Source organism: Dasypus novemcinctus, chromosome 13 (assembly GCF_030445035.2).
Source record: "Dasypus novemcinctus isolate mDasNov1 chromosome 13, mDasNov1.1.hap2, whole genome shotgun sequence".
Taxonomy (NCBI): Eukaryota; Metazoa; Chordata; class Mammalia; order Cingulata; family Dasypodidae; genus Dasypus; species Dasypus novemcinctus.
This window is the reverse complement of record NC_080685.1, coordinates 35,248,276-35,264,646: the sequence shown is the minus strand read 5'-3', so window position 1 is coordinate 35,264,646 and position 16,371 is coordinate 35,248,276. Positions and strand designations below refer to the sequence as shown.

The 16,371-nt window shown below is 41.0% G+C and overlaps 2 protein-coding genes across 2 annotated transcripts; both read left to right on the top strand.

Annotated features, from left to right (window-relative positions):
• Nucleotides 1-414: 414 nt before the first annotated feature.
• Nucleotides 415-1,359, top strand: LOC101438827 (olfactory receptor 10C1-like). Its single transcript, XM_004474266.2, has one exon. The coding sequence runs from the start codon at nucleotides 415-417 to the stop codon at nucleotides 1,357-1,359; it is 945 nt and encodes a 314-aa protein (XP_004474323.2).
• Nucleotides 1,360-12,489: 11,130 nt separating this feature from the next.
• On the top strand, nucleotides 12,490-13,443 carry LOC101438405 (olfactory receptor 6N2-like). Its single transcript, XM_004474265.2, has one exon. It carries the CDS (start codon nucleotides 12,490-12,492, stop codon nucleotides 13,441-13,443), a length of 954 nt encoding a protein of 317 aa, XP_004474322.1.
• Nucleotides 13,444-16,371: the final 2,928 nt, after the last annotated feature.

The following is a 16,371-nucleotide window of genomic DNA, read 5'->3' as shown; positions in this document are numbered from 1 at the left end:
ACTTTTTACGTGATGCTTTTTCTCCCTTCATTACAGCTTGATATTACTCGTTATTTCAATGTTGGAAACTAAAAGAAGGATGGAGGTAGGAATCTTCCTGTGTCTCCTGATTTCTGATGATGGTTGCCGGAGTCTCTGGACCCCAATATTATAACATAGAAAAGGATTGAACTAGGGTAAGGAAACTTGCTTTCTACTTACAGCTTTCACCCACAGATTCTATGATACCTGACAAACACGTCTGTCTTCTAGACTGGAGTCTCTATTACGAAGTAAGGAGTGTTGATTAGATAATGTTTAAGTTCCTTTCAGGAACTTATGTTTCGTGTCCTTGGCATCAGGAACATTTTCTGAATTGAGGAAGGAGCCTGCACAGCTTCTACTCTGTCCTTGCCTCCCTCAGTCCTGGGATTCATGGATTATGCCAACCACACTTGGACCCAGGATTTCATCCTAGCTGGTTTCACTGCCACTGGGACCTGGCAACCCCTTGCCTTCTTGGGAGCCCTGAGCATTTATCTCCTTACCCTGGCAGGGAACTTGTTCATCATTGTGCTGGTTCAGGCAGATTCTGGACTGTCAACACCCATGTACTTTTTTATCAGTGTCCTCTCCTTCTTGGAACTCTGGTATGTCAGTACCACAGTGCCCACACTGCTGCACACCCTGCTCCATGGGCATTCACCCATCTCGTCTGCTGCATGCTTCATCCAGCTGTATGTCTTCCATGCCTTGGGCATGAGTGAGTGCTACCTGCTGGGTGTCATGGCTCTGGACCGCTACCTTGCTATCTGCCGCCCTCTCCACTACCACGCGCTCATGAGCAGACAGGTACAGCTATGGCTAGCAGGGGCCACTTGGGTGGCTGGCTTCTCAGCTGCACTTGTGCCAGCCAGCCTCACAGCCACTCTGCCCTTCTGCTTGAAAGAGGTGACCCATTACTTTTGTGACTTGGCACCACTAATGCGGTTGGCTTGTGTGGACACCGACTGGCATGCTCGAGTCCAAGGGGCAGTGATTGGTGTGGCCACAGGGTGCAACTTTGGGTTCATTCTGGGACTCTATGGAGCCATTTTGAAAGCTGTGGTGCAGTTACCCTCAGCTACCAACCGTGCCAAGGCCTTCTCCACCTGTTCTTCTCACATGATTGTAGTGGCACTCTTTTATGCTTCTGCCTTCACAGTATATGTAGGCTCACCTGGGAGTCGACCTGAGGGCACAGATAAGCTTATTGCCTTGGTGTATGCCCTTCTTACCCCTTTCCTGAATCCCATCATCTATACCCTTCGCAATAAGGAGGTGAAGGAGGCTGTGAGGAGGGTCACTGACAGGATCAGAACTATTTTGAAAAGACCTTGACAATCTTTATTGTTACAATCCAGCTTCTTGGTAACTAAGAAACAGTTGGTTAGTCAATCTTCTGGTCAGAATCATAGTAAATACCATTAAAATAATCAATGGTTGGGTAATCATGCTGCAAATAAGCAATCAAGAGGATGGAGTCCTGGACTGATCAGAGTTAGAATATGTGGAGAGAAAGGAAGTATGTTCTCTGATTCCATCTCAATCTAATGGAGGGGGAATGCTACAAAGGAGGAAAAACAATTGGGAAAGGGTGCAGATATTTTAGCTGAACTTACGATTTAGTGTAATACTGAGAGACAGGAAATGAACTAAAGCGAGGAGTAGGACTATAGTCAAGGAAGGGTTCCTGCAAAAAGGTTGAGAAGATGGTAAATGATGTTGTTAAAAAGGAGACTAAAATAATAGCTTATGTAAAGTTTCAGGTGTGGAACAGCAAGTCATGCGCAGAAAGCTCATGTGATGGCTGAATCCAGTGATACTGGGTTATCATGTGACCAAAGTTATGCTCAGTGGAAGAGAGAACTATTAGGGCTGGAGGGTAGAAACTAGCAAAGATAATTTACTTTCAGTGGAAGTATAATACTCTGTGTTTTGGATATGAGGCTGTTGTCTGAGTTCTTGTCCAATGTCATGGAATACACCTTAGAAATTATCTGTACTCGTATTTTGAAAATAAAATGGCAAATAAGCAAGTAAAAAGCTTTGTAAGTCTTGTATCTATAGCACACACCTACAATGTAGAAAACAGATTTAAATAGAAAGTAGTGATAGGACCTAAAGTCCTTATTACCCCCCACCCCCTTCTCTTTTCTTTCTTAGCTTCATACCACTTCCTCTGCTGAGCGTAGTTTGAAAAATATAGATCAAGGTCAACGTTATTACTTCAATGATGGTGAAAAGAAGGTCAAAGATCTTCCAAAGGGTGCACAGATAATTAGTGACCATGACAGGACCCAAACCTTGGCAGGGACTAGGTCACCATATGGGTTTTGAATACTCCATTTACCCCATTCTTATATATCTCACTGCTAAAAAAATCACTTATTTTTTGTATGTCTGGCCTGTGACAGAAACAGTAACAGTTGCTTTCAAATATAAATTTTCTTTAATTTTCAAAACATCCCCTTGAAGAAGAAAGGCTCATCCCAATATTTAGATGATGAAAATAGAAAGTTCCTGGACTTTCAGTAAAGAGGCATGGATTCAGGCCCTAGATCCCCCCCACCCAGCTAGTTGACTTTTGCACAACCTCCCCAACTCCATTCTCTCTATATGCAAAATGAAAGGCTGGGAGTAGATGAATGCTCACATTCCTTCCAGTCTGAGGAGTTTTAATTCCATGATTTTAGTGGTTCCTGAGGAAAGCAGGACATGAGCTAGACCAGATGGATAGGGACTAAACACCCAGAAGAGAGAGCAGAAAGGTGTTTGTCCAACCCAAGTTGTGCCACCTTTTGGATATATAATCTTGGCCAAAAATATGTCATCTCTTTCTGACCTCAGTTTTCTGGCTCAAAAAAGGGATATAAAATTGCTATGACAAGTGTTCTAAGGATTAAATAAAATACATTCTATTTTGTTCAATAGAGAAGTCATCCTTATTATTCCCAAAACTGTGCAGTGTGATGGACTGTGAAGCCTGTCTGTCTGGGTTAAAACATTAATTCCACCTTTCTTTACTTGCTGTGTGAACTTAGGCAATGTATCTAACTTCCTTGTGCCTCAGTTTCCTCTTCTGTACAATGGGGGCAATAATAGAATCTTCTTCAGAGAATTTTATGAAGGTTAAATTAGTTATACATGTAAAGTGTTTTGAACAATAAGTACTATGCAAATGTTAATCATTATCACTTCAAGTTTCTCTACACAAATTTGTGCAATGGGGATTTCTTTCCCAAGCATGCTTAGTTTAACACATATCTCACATTTTTGTTATTCGTAGTCAGTGGAATTGGTAATACTCCAAAGGAAGCATCTCTTTTTGACCTACATGTCCAAAGGCATTCATTCATATCCTGAGACATACTCTCTAATCTTGTGAAATGTATCCTGTTTTCCCAAGTGCAAAGTGCACTACTCTGCTGACCTGCTAAGTCCATCGCTTTTGAGCTCCGATCCTTTCCTTCTAGGCCTCACTTCATGCATATTGCTTTTTTTCGGAAGCGTGTTTCTGGCCACTGTGGAAAACTACTTTTCTCCCTGTAATGGCAGCACCAAAGAATGGCTGGAAATTACTTGCCCTTGCAAAGGCTTGGGTCACACTAGTTGATAGCCCTGTGGGTCCCTATCAATGTGTGATTTGTACTATGAGCCTGGGGCTTACAGTTCTGCTGTGGATATACAAGTGGTTACCTAATAATTCAAGGCAATTCATCACTGACTTCTAGTACAGTGCCTGGTATATATACATGTTTGCTTGAATGTATGTATTTATTTATTTTTATTTTTTTCTTTATTTTTTTAATGTTACATTAAAATTTTTTATTTAATGAGGTCCCCATATACCCCCCAGCCCCCTTACCCTACTCCTCCCCCCATAACAACAACCTCCTCCATCATCATGAGACATTCATTGCACTTGGTGAATACATCTCTGAGCACCGCTGCACCTCATAGTCAATGGTCCACACCATAGCCCACAGTTTACCCAGTGGGCCATGGGAGGACATACAATGCCCAGTAACTGTCCCTGCAGCACCACCCAGGACAATTGCAAGTCCCAAAATGTATTTATTTTTAATGAAGAGACTCCTAAGGGTCAAATGTGCATGACAGAGATGAAGTGCCCCTCGTGCAACTTTCCTTTGAGGCAATTTTTTCTTAGATCTATTCAGAGCTCCAGACCCCCTTGCCTTTCATGCCACAGTTCTTTCTTCACTGCAGCATTCCCTACTTGTTCTCTTTAGAATATAAAGTTTAGAGCTTCCTTAAGGCAAAGTTCCCCCACAGATATAAGTAGTAGGTATGCTGATTTACTGATCTGAACCCCAATGCATACCATCTTAGTGGTCAGAAAGGGGCTGAGGGGACAGGAGTCCCTAAGTTGGTTGCCTCTGGGAGGAAGCATCCATTCTGGTCACTGCAGCGTGACTTATGGACATTGTGATTTTTCCATGTGTTATGATCTAAAAAAGTTGAGATGCAATGACTTAGTGTGTCCTATACTGGAGTCAATGCCCAAAGTCAACTGTTGGGCCAGTTCTCCCTGATGACATCAGCATGTGACTCTAGCAGGGAGATACTAAGAGCAAACCAGCACCAGGAACATAGGCACACCATAGGCTCTGTACCAGCACATCTGAGCATTTTTATAGTTTGTTGTCTCAAGTACTTTTAAAAGCAAAAGGGATTTTGCTTTTATTTTTTAAAAATAACTACCCTAAAATATCAGGTATAAACCATAGTTATCTTGGGATGTAGGTCCACAGCCTAACACTGCATACATATTTTTCAATTCTGCCTCTTCTTTTTCCTTTTAAATAATGACATGTCCCTTGTTTCCTATCGTGTATGTACTTATGGGCTTGAAAAATCTGTTTCTCATTTCTTTTCTACCTCCTGGAGATGAGGAACTTTCATGTTTATTGATGAATAAAAATTGAGTCCACTCAGTAATTAGTTTTCCTTTTCACTAAAGATTTTTTATTTTACTGCTAATCAAAAGGAGTTTCAATCTGAGAGAGAATCAGGCCTTTATTTTCCTTGCATCCCTCCTGGAGACAGATCACCTTGATGTTTTTTCCTTTAAATCAATAATTTTGCTTCAAAATATCATACACCCAAAGATCAATATAATCTAAAAATATTTACATAATATATGTGTATATATATTTACAAAATAGTCACCAACCTATATGTTTCTATTCTTCCCCCCAACCTTGACAGGAAACCACTTTTTATAGTTTTTCCTGTATGATTATAGTGTCTCCTTATGCAAAGCCCAGCAAATATGAATATTCCTATATTATAAATCCCATTCTTACACATAAGGCTACACATTTTAGTTTCCTCATTGCTAAAGCACATATGATGCAGTGGGATGGCTTAGATAATGGTTTTATTGGCTCACAGCTTTGAAGAGGAAAAGTCCAAGTCAAGGCATCATCAAAGCGATGCTTTCTTCCTAAAGACTGAAATTCTGGGACTGCTGCCAGTGACCCTTGGTTCTTAGCTTTTCTGTTACATGGCAATGCTCATGGTGGCCTCTCCCAGCATCTGTTGTCTTTCATGTTCTGCTAAATTTCAGCTTCTGGCTGCTCCCTCTGTAGCTTCCTATCTTCCTCACAAGGGACTCCAGTAATATGGATTAAGACCTATCCCAACTGAATTATGGCACACCCTAACTGAAGTAACCTCTTCCAAAGATTCCTACTTAGTATGGGTACATACTCACAGGAATGGATTAAGTTTGAGAACATGTTTTTCTGGGGTACATAGCATCAACTTACCATGGAAACCATACTGTGTGCTTTGGTCTCTGCTTGCTTTTCTTTTTATTAATAAGAAATCTTGAAGAGTTTTCTATTTCTTGCAGGGAGTGCCTTCTTATTTTTAAATCAGTTCCATAGGATTCATTGTGTCTGCTATTAAAGGACTCTTCAATTGCTTCCAGTTTTGTCTATTAAAAACATAACTAAAATGACTAACCTTGTATATAGAACATTTCATATATATGAATACAATTTTCCTAGAGGGGTGATTCCTGTGTCTTGGTGCAAATGCACTTGTAGCTTGGGTGAATATATCAAAATTTTCCTCAGAACAAATTATACCTTTTACTTTTCTCACCAAAAATGGATCAAAGTGTGTTTCCCCAAGCAAGTTCAATAAAGTATGCTTCCATGGGAAGTGTATGTGGCTCAACTGATAGAGCGTCCACCTACAATATGGAAGGTCCAGGGTTTGATACCCAAGGCCTCCTGGCCTGTGTGCTGAGCTGGCTCATGCACAGTACTGCCATGTGCAAGGAGTGCTGTGCCATGCAGGGGTGACCCCACATAGGGGTGCCCATGCACAAGAAGTGGGTCCCACAAGGAGAGCTGCCCCATGTGAAAAAAGTGCAGCCTGCCCAGGAGTGATGCCACACACATAGAGAGCTGACACAGCAAGACAATGCAACAAAAAGAGACACAGATTCCCAGTGCTGCCTGGCAAGAATGCAAGCAGACACAGAAGAACACACAGCAAATGGACACAGAAAGCAGAAAATGGGGGCGGGGGGGGGGGAAGGGGGGAGAAATAAATAAAATAAATCTTTTAAAAAAAGTATGCTTTCAAACTTTTGGAGTTTTATAAATGTAAAAATTGAGAACTGGTGAATCCTAGTTTTGAATTGCAAATTTATCTTAATATGGATGATGTCAAAATTGTTCTTATTTTTAAAATCTTATATTTTTAAAATAATTGCCTGTTTTGGGGATTCATTTCCCCAACTCTACAACAAATATTTAAATCATCTCTAAGCCAGACTCAGCATGTAAATGCATTACTTTCTCCCTGGATATGACTCCCGGGGGTGAGCCTCCCTGGTGCTGAGGGATTATTACCAAGCACCAGCTGATGATGTAACTAGAAAAAGACCTTGAATAAAAGGGTAAACTCAGATCAGCAGAATATCCCAGCCTACATGTAATATCAGATGTTAAAAACTGCTTCTTGACTTTGGATAAAAGGGGGAAATGGAAAGGACAAATGAGTTTATATGGCTATGAGTCTCCAAAAAAGAGTTGGGAGGTTATCAGAGGGATCGTGCTTATGCACACCTCAGCAGGGTCCCAGAGAGAGCCAAAGTAGATACAACACCAGACACTGGTTCTCCTGAGGGCTACAGAGACCCACAGGTTCTATGGTCATGGCAGATGGCTCTGGAGTTCAGTGCCATGTCAGGTGGCCCTACTTTGGAGTTTGTGTTCCTGAGTATGATGGAGCTGGACTCAGATGTGACTTTTCTACACATTCCTCTTCTGTCACTTTTACTGGACCTATGGTTGGCATTGGGGTTGGTATATACCTAGGATACCTGAATCTCTGGACTGTCCATGTGACAGCCAGGCCCTGAGCCTCAGCAGACTTGTAACTCCTACCCTCTGATTTCTTGGACTTACCCTGGTCAGCTAACAGGGAGGTAAAGAAGGTCAACCACCACACCAGGGAGCTAAGAGTGCCTACAACTGCAAGCAGGAGAATTGCATCCAGCATCCATGTGGAATCTAAGCCCCCTCTTGATCTAAAGGTGGAGTGGACATAACCATCCCAGGGCCCACAGGATGGAGGAATAGAGTATGGATTAGAGTGGACTTACTGGTGTTCTGCCGTGGAACTATTGTGATTAGTAATGAAAGAAATTGTAGCATTGATGTGGAGAAAGTGGCCATGGTAGCTGCTGACAGTAGGGAGAGGAAAGAAGAGATATGATGTGAGGGCATTTTCAGGATTTGAAGTTGTCCTGGGTGGTACTGCAGGGACAGATGCTGGACATTGTGTGTCCTGCCATGGCCCACTGTGTGGACTTTAGGAGAGTGTAGACTACAATGTAGACCACTGTCCATGTGGTGCAGCAGTGCTCCAAAATATATTCACCAGGTACAGTGAGTGTGTCATGATGCTGGAAGAGATTGTTGATGTGGGAGGAGTGGGGTGAGGGGGTGGGGGATTTATGGGGACTTCATATTTTTTGAATGTAATATTTAAAAGAAAACAAAGAAGAAAAAAATAATGAGAAAAAAATATTTAAATCATTGACCATGGTTAGTAGCAATGCTTCAATATTTCTACATCAATTTTAACAAATTTGCCAATTGTTTTAATATTTGTACTTCAATTGTAACAAATGTACCATCCACATATAAAATGTTATTAAGAAGGGAAGGGGTAAAGGGGGAAGATATTGGGTACATCAGAATCACCTAAAATCTGTACATGACTTTCTGTAATCTAAAGCTTCATTGAAAGCAAAATGAAAAAAAAAAGACACTGGGGGGATAAATGGAAGAAAATGTCAGTGGACATAAAGGGCAACAAATCTCACAGTGATGAAAGACATAATTTCAAAAAAAAATTTAAATTTAATTTAATTTTTAAATTTTTTATTATTTCAAAATTTATTTTTAAATTTTACTCATTATTTTTAAGACTATCATTATTATGTCATTTTCTTATTAATTTTATTCAGTTATTTTGTTGCTTCAATCTTGAAGAAGTTTTGGGTCACAAAAGAATTACAACTGTGGAAGGGGAAGATCATTGGTGTGAGATGTCAGAGTTGGGGGATGCATGGGAGGAAGTTCACCTGGGGCATACCTATAAAGCCTATGAATATGTTCAAGTGTTCATGGAGCATTTTCACAGTGGGTAGAGATTCACACAATAACCAAAAGTATATCAAATTCCCGTCCTGGAGAGTTCTGCCACATCCTCTACTGGAACATTAAGAATCTCCCAAGTGTACAGGGGTAGTGACTAGTGAAGGAGGATGGACTATTGATGGGCCCTTAAAAGTGATGACTGTCCTTATGAACCTTTACTTTTGAAATTGAAGCTTAGTCTATATTATTGGTTGCCTAAGAGTTATCACCTGAGTGCCTCCTTGTTGCTCAAATATGGCCTCTCTCTAAGCCAAACTCAGCATATTAATGCATTATCTTCCCCCCAGCATGGGATATGGCTCCCAGGGATGAGCCTCCCTGGCACTGAGGGATTACTACTAAGCACCAACTAGCAAAGCAACTGGAAAAAGACCTTGACCAAAAGGGGAAGTGTAAAGACAAATGAGTTATATGCCTAAGAGACTTTAAAGTGAGTCAGGAGGTCATTCAAGAGGTTATGCTTATACATGTCTCAGCAGGATCTCATTGACTGCCAAAGGAAAATATTGCTCCAAATAGCAGGACTCCTGAGGGCTCTGGAGAAACCCAGATAGTATAGGCAGGGCAGACAGTTCAGGAATTTGGGGCCCTGCCAGTGGGCCCTACTTTGGAATTTATGCTCCCCATTGTGACAGAATTGGATTCTGTCATGGTTTCATACACATGGCTCTTCTGCCCCTTCCATTTGAATCTATAAGTAGTACTAGAGTGGATAAGAGTAGGTCCAAGCAACTTATATCTTTGGACTTTTCATGTTCATTTTAGTCTATTATGTTAATTCTCAGTCATCTAAACATACCACTGACCACTAAAAAGTGTGGGGAAAGTCTGTATCAATGTCTTAATCATAAAAGAGAAGTATAGGAATACCAATGTGATAAGAATATATAGAGGAATACAAGTATATATTAAAATGGCCACTCTGAGTAGAACAAAATTATTCATCTGAAGAGTATAAATAGATGGTTAGTCTATACAGGTCCATAAAATGAGGCTGCAAATGATTGATGTTTTGATATTTGGGACTATAGAGGATACAATAATTTAGTGAAAGATTACTTGAAACTATCATTCTGAAGAAAGGTCAGGTATTTCAGATGAAGTGGGAAGTGAGCTCAAAGTTGGTTAAGTTTAATAAAACACTTTGATTGTTCAAATATTTGAGATATTTTTCCTTTTTTTGTCCTAGAAGAAACCCTTCAATCCTGAAACTATAGTAGTACTCTCAGAAGCAAATATCTTTCTTTCTGTTTGAAAACCTCTAGCTCCCACAGGAAGATTTTCTAGTTCAGTCTCAGAAGAGTCTATTATTTCCCTCTGTTTTATGTGATCTATTTATTAATCTTTTATCGTTACTTCCTTAAATTTAATTTAGTAACTATCTTGTCCCCATCTCTGATTTTGAGAAATAAAAGTGCATTTTATTATTTATAATATTAACTTTATAAATTATATAATATTATTTTATTTATAATATGAATAATCTATGAATAATTCAAATGCATTACTTCCATTAGATACCAATAGTACTTTCTTAAAGATATTGCTCAGTTAAACTCAGAGCTCAGATGTTAATCTCAGGACTTTTGATGAAGGTTTTGAGGATTCAAATCGAAATAAAAGTGATGATGAAAAAGTAGATAAGCATTACAAGGATGCCATGGGTAACAGCAATGGTGGTGGTGGTAGTTAGAACAATACACTACATGTAGTAGATATTCAATAAACAATGACTGAGTCAATGAATAAATGATAGTAGACATGGGGAAGGTAGAGGTGATGGTGAAAATAATGGAGAAAGAAATAATCTGCCAGATATGATCACGGTACCTGTGTTGATTGTGCTCACATGGTGGTGAGGTTAGTGATGATGACAGCAAGAAGCTGAATGAGAAATCTCCTTGCAAGCAGAATTTTTAAGAAGATGAAACTCACTTCCAGGTGCTGAAGGTGTTATTTTCCATGAATACATAGGATATACAAGATGGTTTGTCTTCTCTCCATAGAAAGCTATGTGGGATTTATAAATTTTAGGAGTCAAGAGGAGGCAAAGTCCCTGAGTTTGGATTCCAGAGCCCAATTATGGGGATTGTAGAGTTGAGAAGTCACTTGTGAAATAGAGTTTATCTGCTTCACTTACCAGTGTACAACTATATACCCCAGAGAAATCTCTGTTGTGAGCTAGTCATTCCAAGTTGCTCCAGGGAACATAAAACAAGGAGACCCTGTGAGGACAGTATTTCCCAGAGTATAAAATATAAGGAGGGAAGTGTCTTGGGGGTAGAAAAGACCCTGAGGAGGAACCAACAAGTCCTAATGTCATCAGCAGTTAGGTAATGGGCAAGGATGAGGTAGAAGAGGTGAAGTTAGTTGAAGAAGAGAACTAGAAGGCTTTCACTCCCTTCACAGGTAAGGCCAATAAGAATGTGGGAGGAAACTCTTGGGATATTGGTGTTGACCACTCACCCCACCTCACCCATAAACATTTTTGGTGCATATAGAGAACTACAGACTATTCAGATTGTAAGGGGCCATGTAGGATATCTATTAAGCCTCTTAATTTCAAATAAACAGAAGTTGTGGTAAAGAGAGGAGGAAAGTCCCAGCCTAATGCCTGATGTCAATTATTTGGAGAGCAAGTTTAGAAAGCCATTTCTTAAAGAGGATGCTTTATCTCTTACACTGTAGACTTCAAGACTCACACCTTGCAGGCCTGGCTGCATCAATTTCTCCTTTTTGAGACTTTTAGTGCATGTGTACTTGGAGCCTCCTTCTGTAAATACATAGTGCTTATTCCTTGGTTTCTCATCTGACACTGCCATTCTGAACTTTGAGGGATGGTTCCCAGAGCAACCACATTTATTTCTTCTCCCATCTCTTCCTCCTTTTGTCCTTACTGAGAACATGCCTAGACTCCAGAATGGCTCCCCAAAGGAGCCTCAGCATTTACTTTTTAGAATGCACATGTCTCCCTTCTGTATAGTTCAGTACAGATGGTTGATGAATACAGGTGGAAGGATATAGGTGGATGCCTCAAAAAACGAAGGGGCATTTCATTAGGAGACCCAGAAGGGCTCGGTGTGGGAATGTTCCTCTCTCTCTTATTTTCTGGTGGGGTGTGTGGGAGAAAATCTCAGGGCCTGAGACTTTAGTGCTGCATTATGCACAGAGGGAAAGGCTCTGGGCTGTAGGTCATAAAACCTGTACTTTAACTCTGTCAGCAACAGAATGATATTCAGCAAGTCACTTCTGTCTCTGGTATTCAGTTTCTCTTTTAATTTTTTTTTTTGGTAAGAACAGACACTTCATTGCACACCATGATGGGGGAGAGTAGAGAGAATGAAGGGGCTCTGAGGGGAGACAATGGTGCATCCCCTCTCCTGTGGTGAGTGATCCTGACCCATGGTGCACATGGTGTGAGTTTGTGCCAGAATTCAAAGTGACTGCTTGATGTGTGTGCTTGGATCTGTATAGAGCCCCCAGTGAAGTGGCAGCAGAACCCCACATTTCAGGGCCTGGTGGAAAGAACCAGGGTGTTCAGGAAGTCATGGTTCATTCCAACCTGCATTCTCTCTTCTCTTTTCCACAGTGCAGTGCGGTTCAGTTCCTCTTTAGTAAAATGAAGGAAGTTGATTTGATAATGTGTAAGTTCGTCTCAAGGCTTCATGAATATTCTATTTCTTTGGCTCTGAGGAAATGTGTCAAATGAGGAAGAAGCCCAAAGGAAATGATCTGTTTTCATGCCTCTTTCTTCGGAATCATGAATCATATCAATCACACCTGGACTCAGAGTTTCGTCCTAGCTGGTTTCACTATCACTGGGATCTGGCAACCTCTTGCCTTCTTGGGAGCCCTGTGCATCTATCTCCTCACCTTGGTGGGGAACTTGCTCATCATTGGGCTGATTCAGGCAGATTCTGGACTGTCAACACCCATGTACTTTTTTATCAGTGTCCTCTCCTTCTTGGAACTCTGGTATGTCAGTACCACGGTGCCCACACTGCTGCACACCCTGCTCCATGGGCATTCACCCATCTCGTCTGCTGCATGCTTCATCCAGCTGTATGTCTTCCATGCCTTGGGCATGAGTGAGTGCTACCTGCTGGGTGTCATGGCTCTGGACCGCTACCTTGCTATCTGCCGCCCTCTCCACTACCACGCGCTCATGAGCAGACAGGTACAGCTATGGCTAGCAGGGGCCACTCCTGTGGTCGGCTTCTCAGCTGCACTTGTGCCAGCCAGCCTCATAGCCACTCTGCCCTTCTGTTTGAAAGAGGTGACCCATTACTTTTGTGACCTGGCACCACTAATGCGGTTGGCTTGTGTGGACACAGGCTGGTATGATCAGGTTCACATTGTGGTGATTGGAATGATCAATGCTTGTAACCTTGGGGTCATTCTGGGACTCTATGGAGCCATTCTGAGAGCTGTGCTGAAGTTGCCTTCAGCTGCCAGCCGTGCCAAGGCCTTCTCCATCTGTTCTTCCCACATAACTGTAGTCGCACTATTCTTTGGCTCTGCTTTCATTGTCTATGTAGTGCTACCTGGGATCCAGGCTGAAGGCATGGACAAACTTATTGCCTTAGTGTATGCTTTATTTACTCCATTCTTCAACCCCATTATTTATACTCTTCGTAACAAGGAGGTGAAGGAGGCTGTGAAGAGGGTCACTCAAAGGATTAAGACTATGCTGAAGGGCCCTGAGGATTGGTAGGTCAGAGACCATTCAATTGATAAATGCAAGGATTAGTTGGTTAGCCAATCAACTAATCAAAGTTAATTTAGTATAACATCAGTCAAATAATTTGTCAAACATACTGCATGCACCAGATAAAATGGACAGAGTCTTGAAATAAGACAAACTGGGAAATGAGGGAGGAAATATATTATCTCTAATCACATAACTTTCTAATATGGGGGAAAGGACACACAAGTGAAAAAGAAAAAAAAAATAAGGATACAGGTAAACCTAGAACTTAAGAGATAGAACTAGAGTGAACTAAAGCTGCCTGTGAGTATTGTGGTCAAGATAGGTGGTGAGGGAAGCAGACCTGGCCCAGTGGTTAGGGCGTTCGTCTATCACATGGGAGGTCCGCAGTTCAAACCCTGGGTCTCCTTGACCCATGTGGAGTTGGCCCATGTACAGTGCTGATTCATGCAAGGAGTGCCATACCGCGTGGGGTGTCCCACGTGTAGGGGAGCCCCATGCGCAAGGAGTGCACCCCGTAAGGAGAGCTGTCCAGCATGAAAGAAAGCTCAGCCTGCCCAAGAAAGGTGCCACACACACAGACAGCTGACACAACAAGATGATGCAACAAAAAGAAACACAGATTCTCATGCTGCTGGCAACAGCAGAAGCAGACAAAAAAGAACACGCAGCAAATGGACACAGAACAGACAACTGGGGTGGGGTGGGGGGAAAGAGGAGAGAAATAAATAAAAGAAGTCTTTAAAAAAAAAAGGTAGGTGGTAAAGATAAGATTCTGCGGAAGATTTGAGAAGAAGATAGTGAAAGAGATTTTCAAAATGGAAAACAGAAGGATTGCTTGGGTAAATTTTCTGGTGTGTATTGGTGAGCCATCAGAAGAGGTCTTATGAATGTGGAACTCTATCCTTTAATAAAAGGATGCTTAAAGCTGGAGCTGAGAATTTATTCTCTAATGGAGAAGAACTGAGGATTGGAAGTAAGGATGTGAGAAATGCTGATTGTCTAAAGTGAAGTAAAGAAATATATCCTACATGTTTAATTTGAAATCTTCATTTAGTTAACCATGAAATATCACTGATGATGTTGGTTGAACATAAAACTAGCCCTGGCCATAAAACAAAAGGAAACATAAAAAGTAGACACAACTTTCATTCTCAAAGAGCTTACCATTTTGTTTTGAAAACTTCTCTTTCTCTTCTACTGATACTCTTACACACACACATACAACTACAACAGCAGCAGCAGCAGCAGCAATATGTTGACTAATATAAAGAAATAGACTTTTCCATTTTGTTCTATGTGCATCTGCCATGGTAGGAGTTTACAAATAATGGTATGAAGGTATGCATGTATTGGCAGAAAAAGAATGAGAAAACAAAAGATAGTTATGCAGAAATTTATTCTGACATTTTCCCCAACCATCAGTCAGATTTTGCAAACCTAATACCCTGGCTACCTAGCTGGTATTTCTCTGAAGACTCATTTCATACCAGACAATGAGATATAGGATCACACTAGGAGATTCTGTGTCTCAGGCTTGTATGTTCGCAGATCTACTGAATACAGAGGAAGAAAACTCATTTTAAAAATAAATCTCTGGGAAGTGTTGTTGTTTTTTATAATAGGGTAACAGAATTTTTGGTTTCCTGTTTTTGAGCAAAGACTTTGAAAAACTTTCTTTCTAATGCAAGAATGACTTGGTGTTGATTTTACCTTATTTTACAGGAAGAGAAATGTGTGTAGGGTGATATACAGTAGCACTGGTCTTCCTCCCAACTAAATAATACTCACTGGAATCACAGAATGTTCTGAAATCCCCAACCATTGAATATACAGACTGTCTATTTTGAAAAGTCAACAATGTACCCTCAGGTCAATTTTTTCTGACCATTCAGTCCAGATCTGGACTATATTCTTTGCTCTGAGGTTCTGTGGTTCCTAAGTAAAGGGAAACCCATTTTAATGTTACTAAAATATGAAGATTAACATTGTGGAGGGAAACAACGACAATAGCAGAAACCAAACCTCGGACACTTTTCTTTCCCAAGACAAAGAGATTTTTCTTTTGTTGTGGAAAGTGGGTAGGAAGGGGGGATGAGCTTATATTGGTAGAACAATTAAAATAGGTTCGTTTCAAGTTAAGCCAACACATAACTTATGAAGATTTTCTTTGAGCAAAGGCCATTTCTAACTAGGCCGATGCCCATAGGAAGTCGATGAATCATTGAACTTCTGAGTTAGGGGAGGGGCCAAAGAAGTCATCTAGTCAATGTCTTTCTCTTTACAGAGGATAACACAGAAGTCATGAGGTGGGAGATGACTTAACGAAGGTTACATGGCAAGGTAGAAATAGGTTGTGAATGGGATAGCACCAAGGGTTTCTAACTGCCAACTTGGAATCCTTTCTATTATGCTATTTGGCCTCTACCTTGTACTGTATACCTGAAGCCGAAAGCCCCATGGCTCTGAGCACCAAACATCAGTAGGAGTGGATGGGGAGTGCAGATTCACTGAGCCATAGACTTCCTTCGAGGCCTGACAGAGTAACTCTTATACTTGTAAAGAATATGGCCTGACATGAGCTTTGAAAATCCTGGCCTGGTCAGCCTCTCTGCTCTAGGATTCCTGCCTTCTCTGCCTTTCTTTCCAGAAGCAATACTGGGCTCCCATCCTCACAGAACCATCCAATGCTCTTCTCTAATTTCATGATACCTGACACAGACATACCATTTATTGGTTGAATATTTTATGTCTGTTTTCTGATTAAATCTCCCACAGTAGGAAAATCTGTTAGTAGGTAAAGGGTCTGAATTCAGTCTAAAATTTTTTAATTTTTCTGGGAAAGAGGAAAGAAAGGCAGCATTTTGAAAAACAAAGAGGGACTGACCCTGCTGACTGAGTCTTCACCCTCACTACTGTCCCTGCCAATTGCCC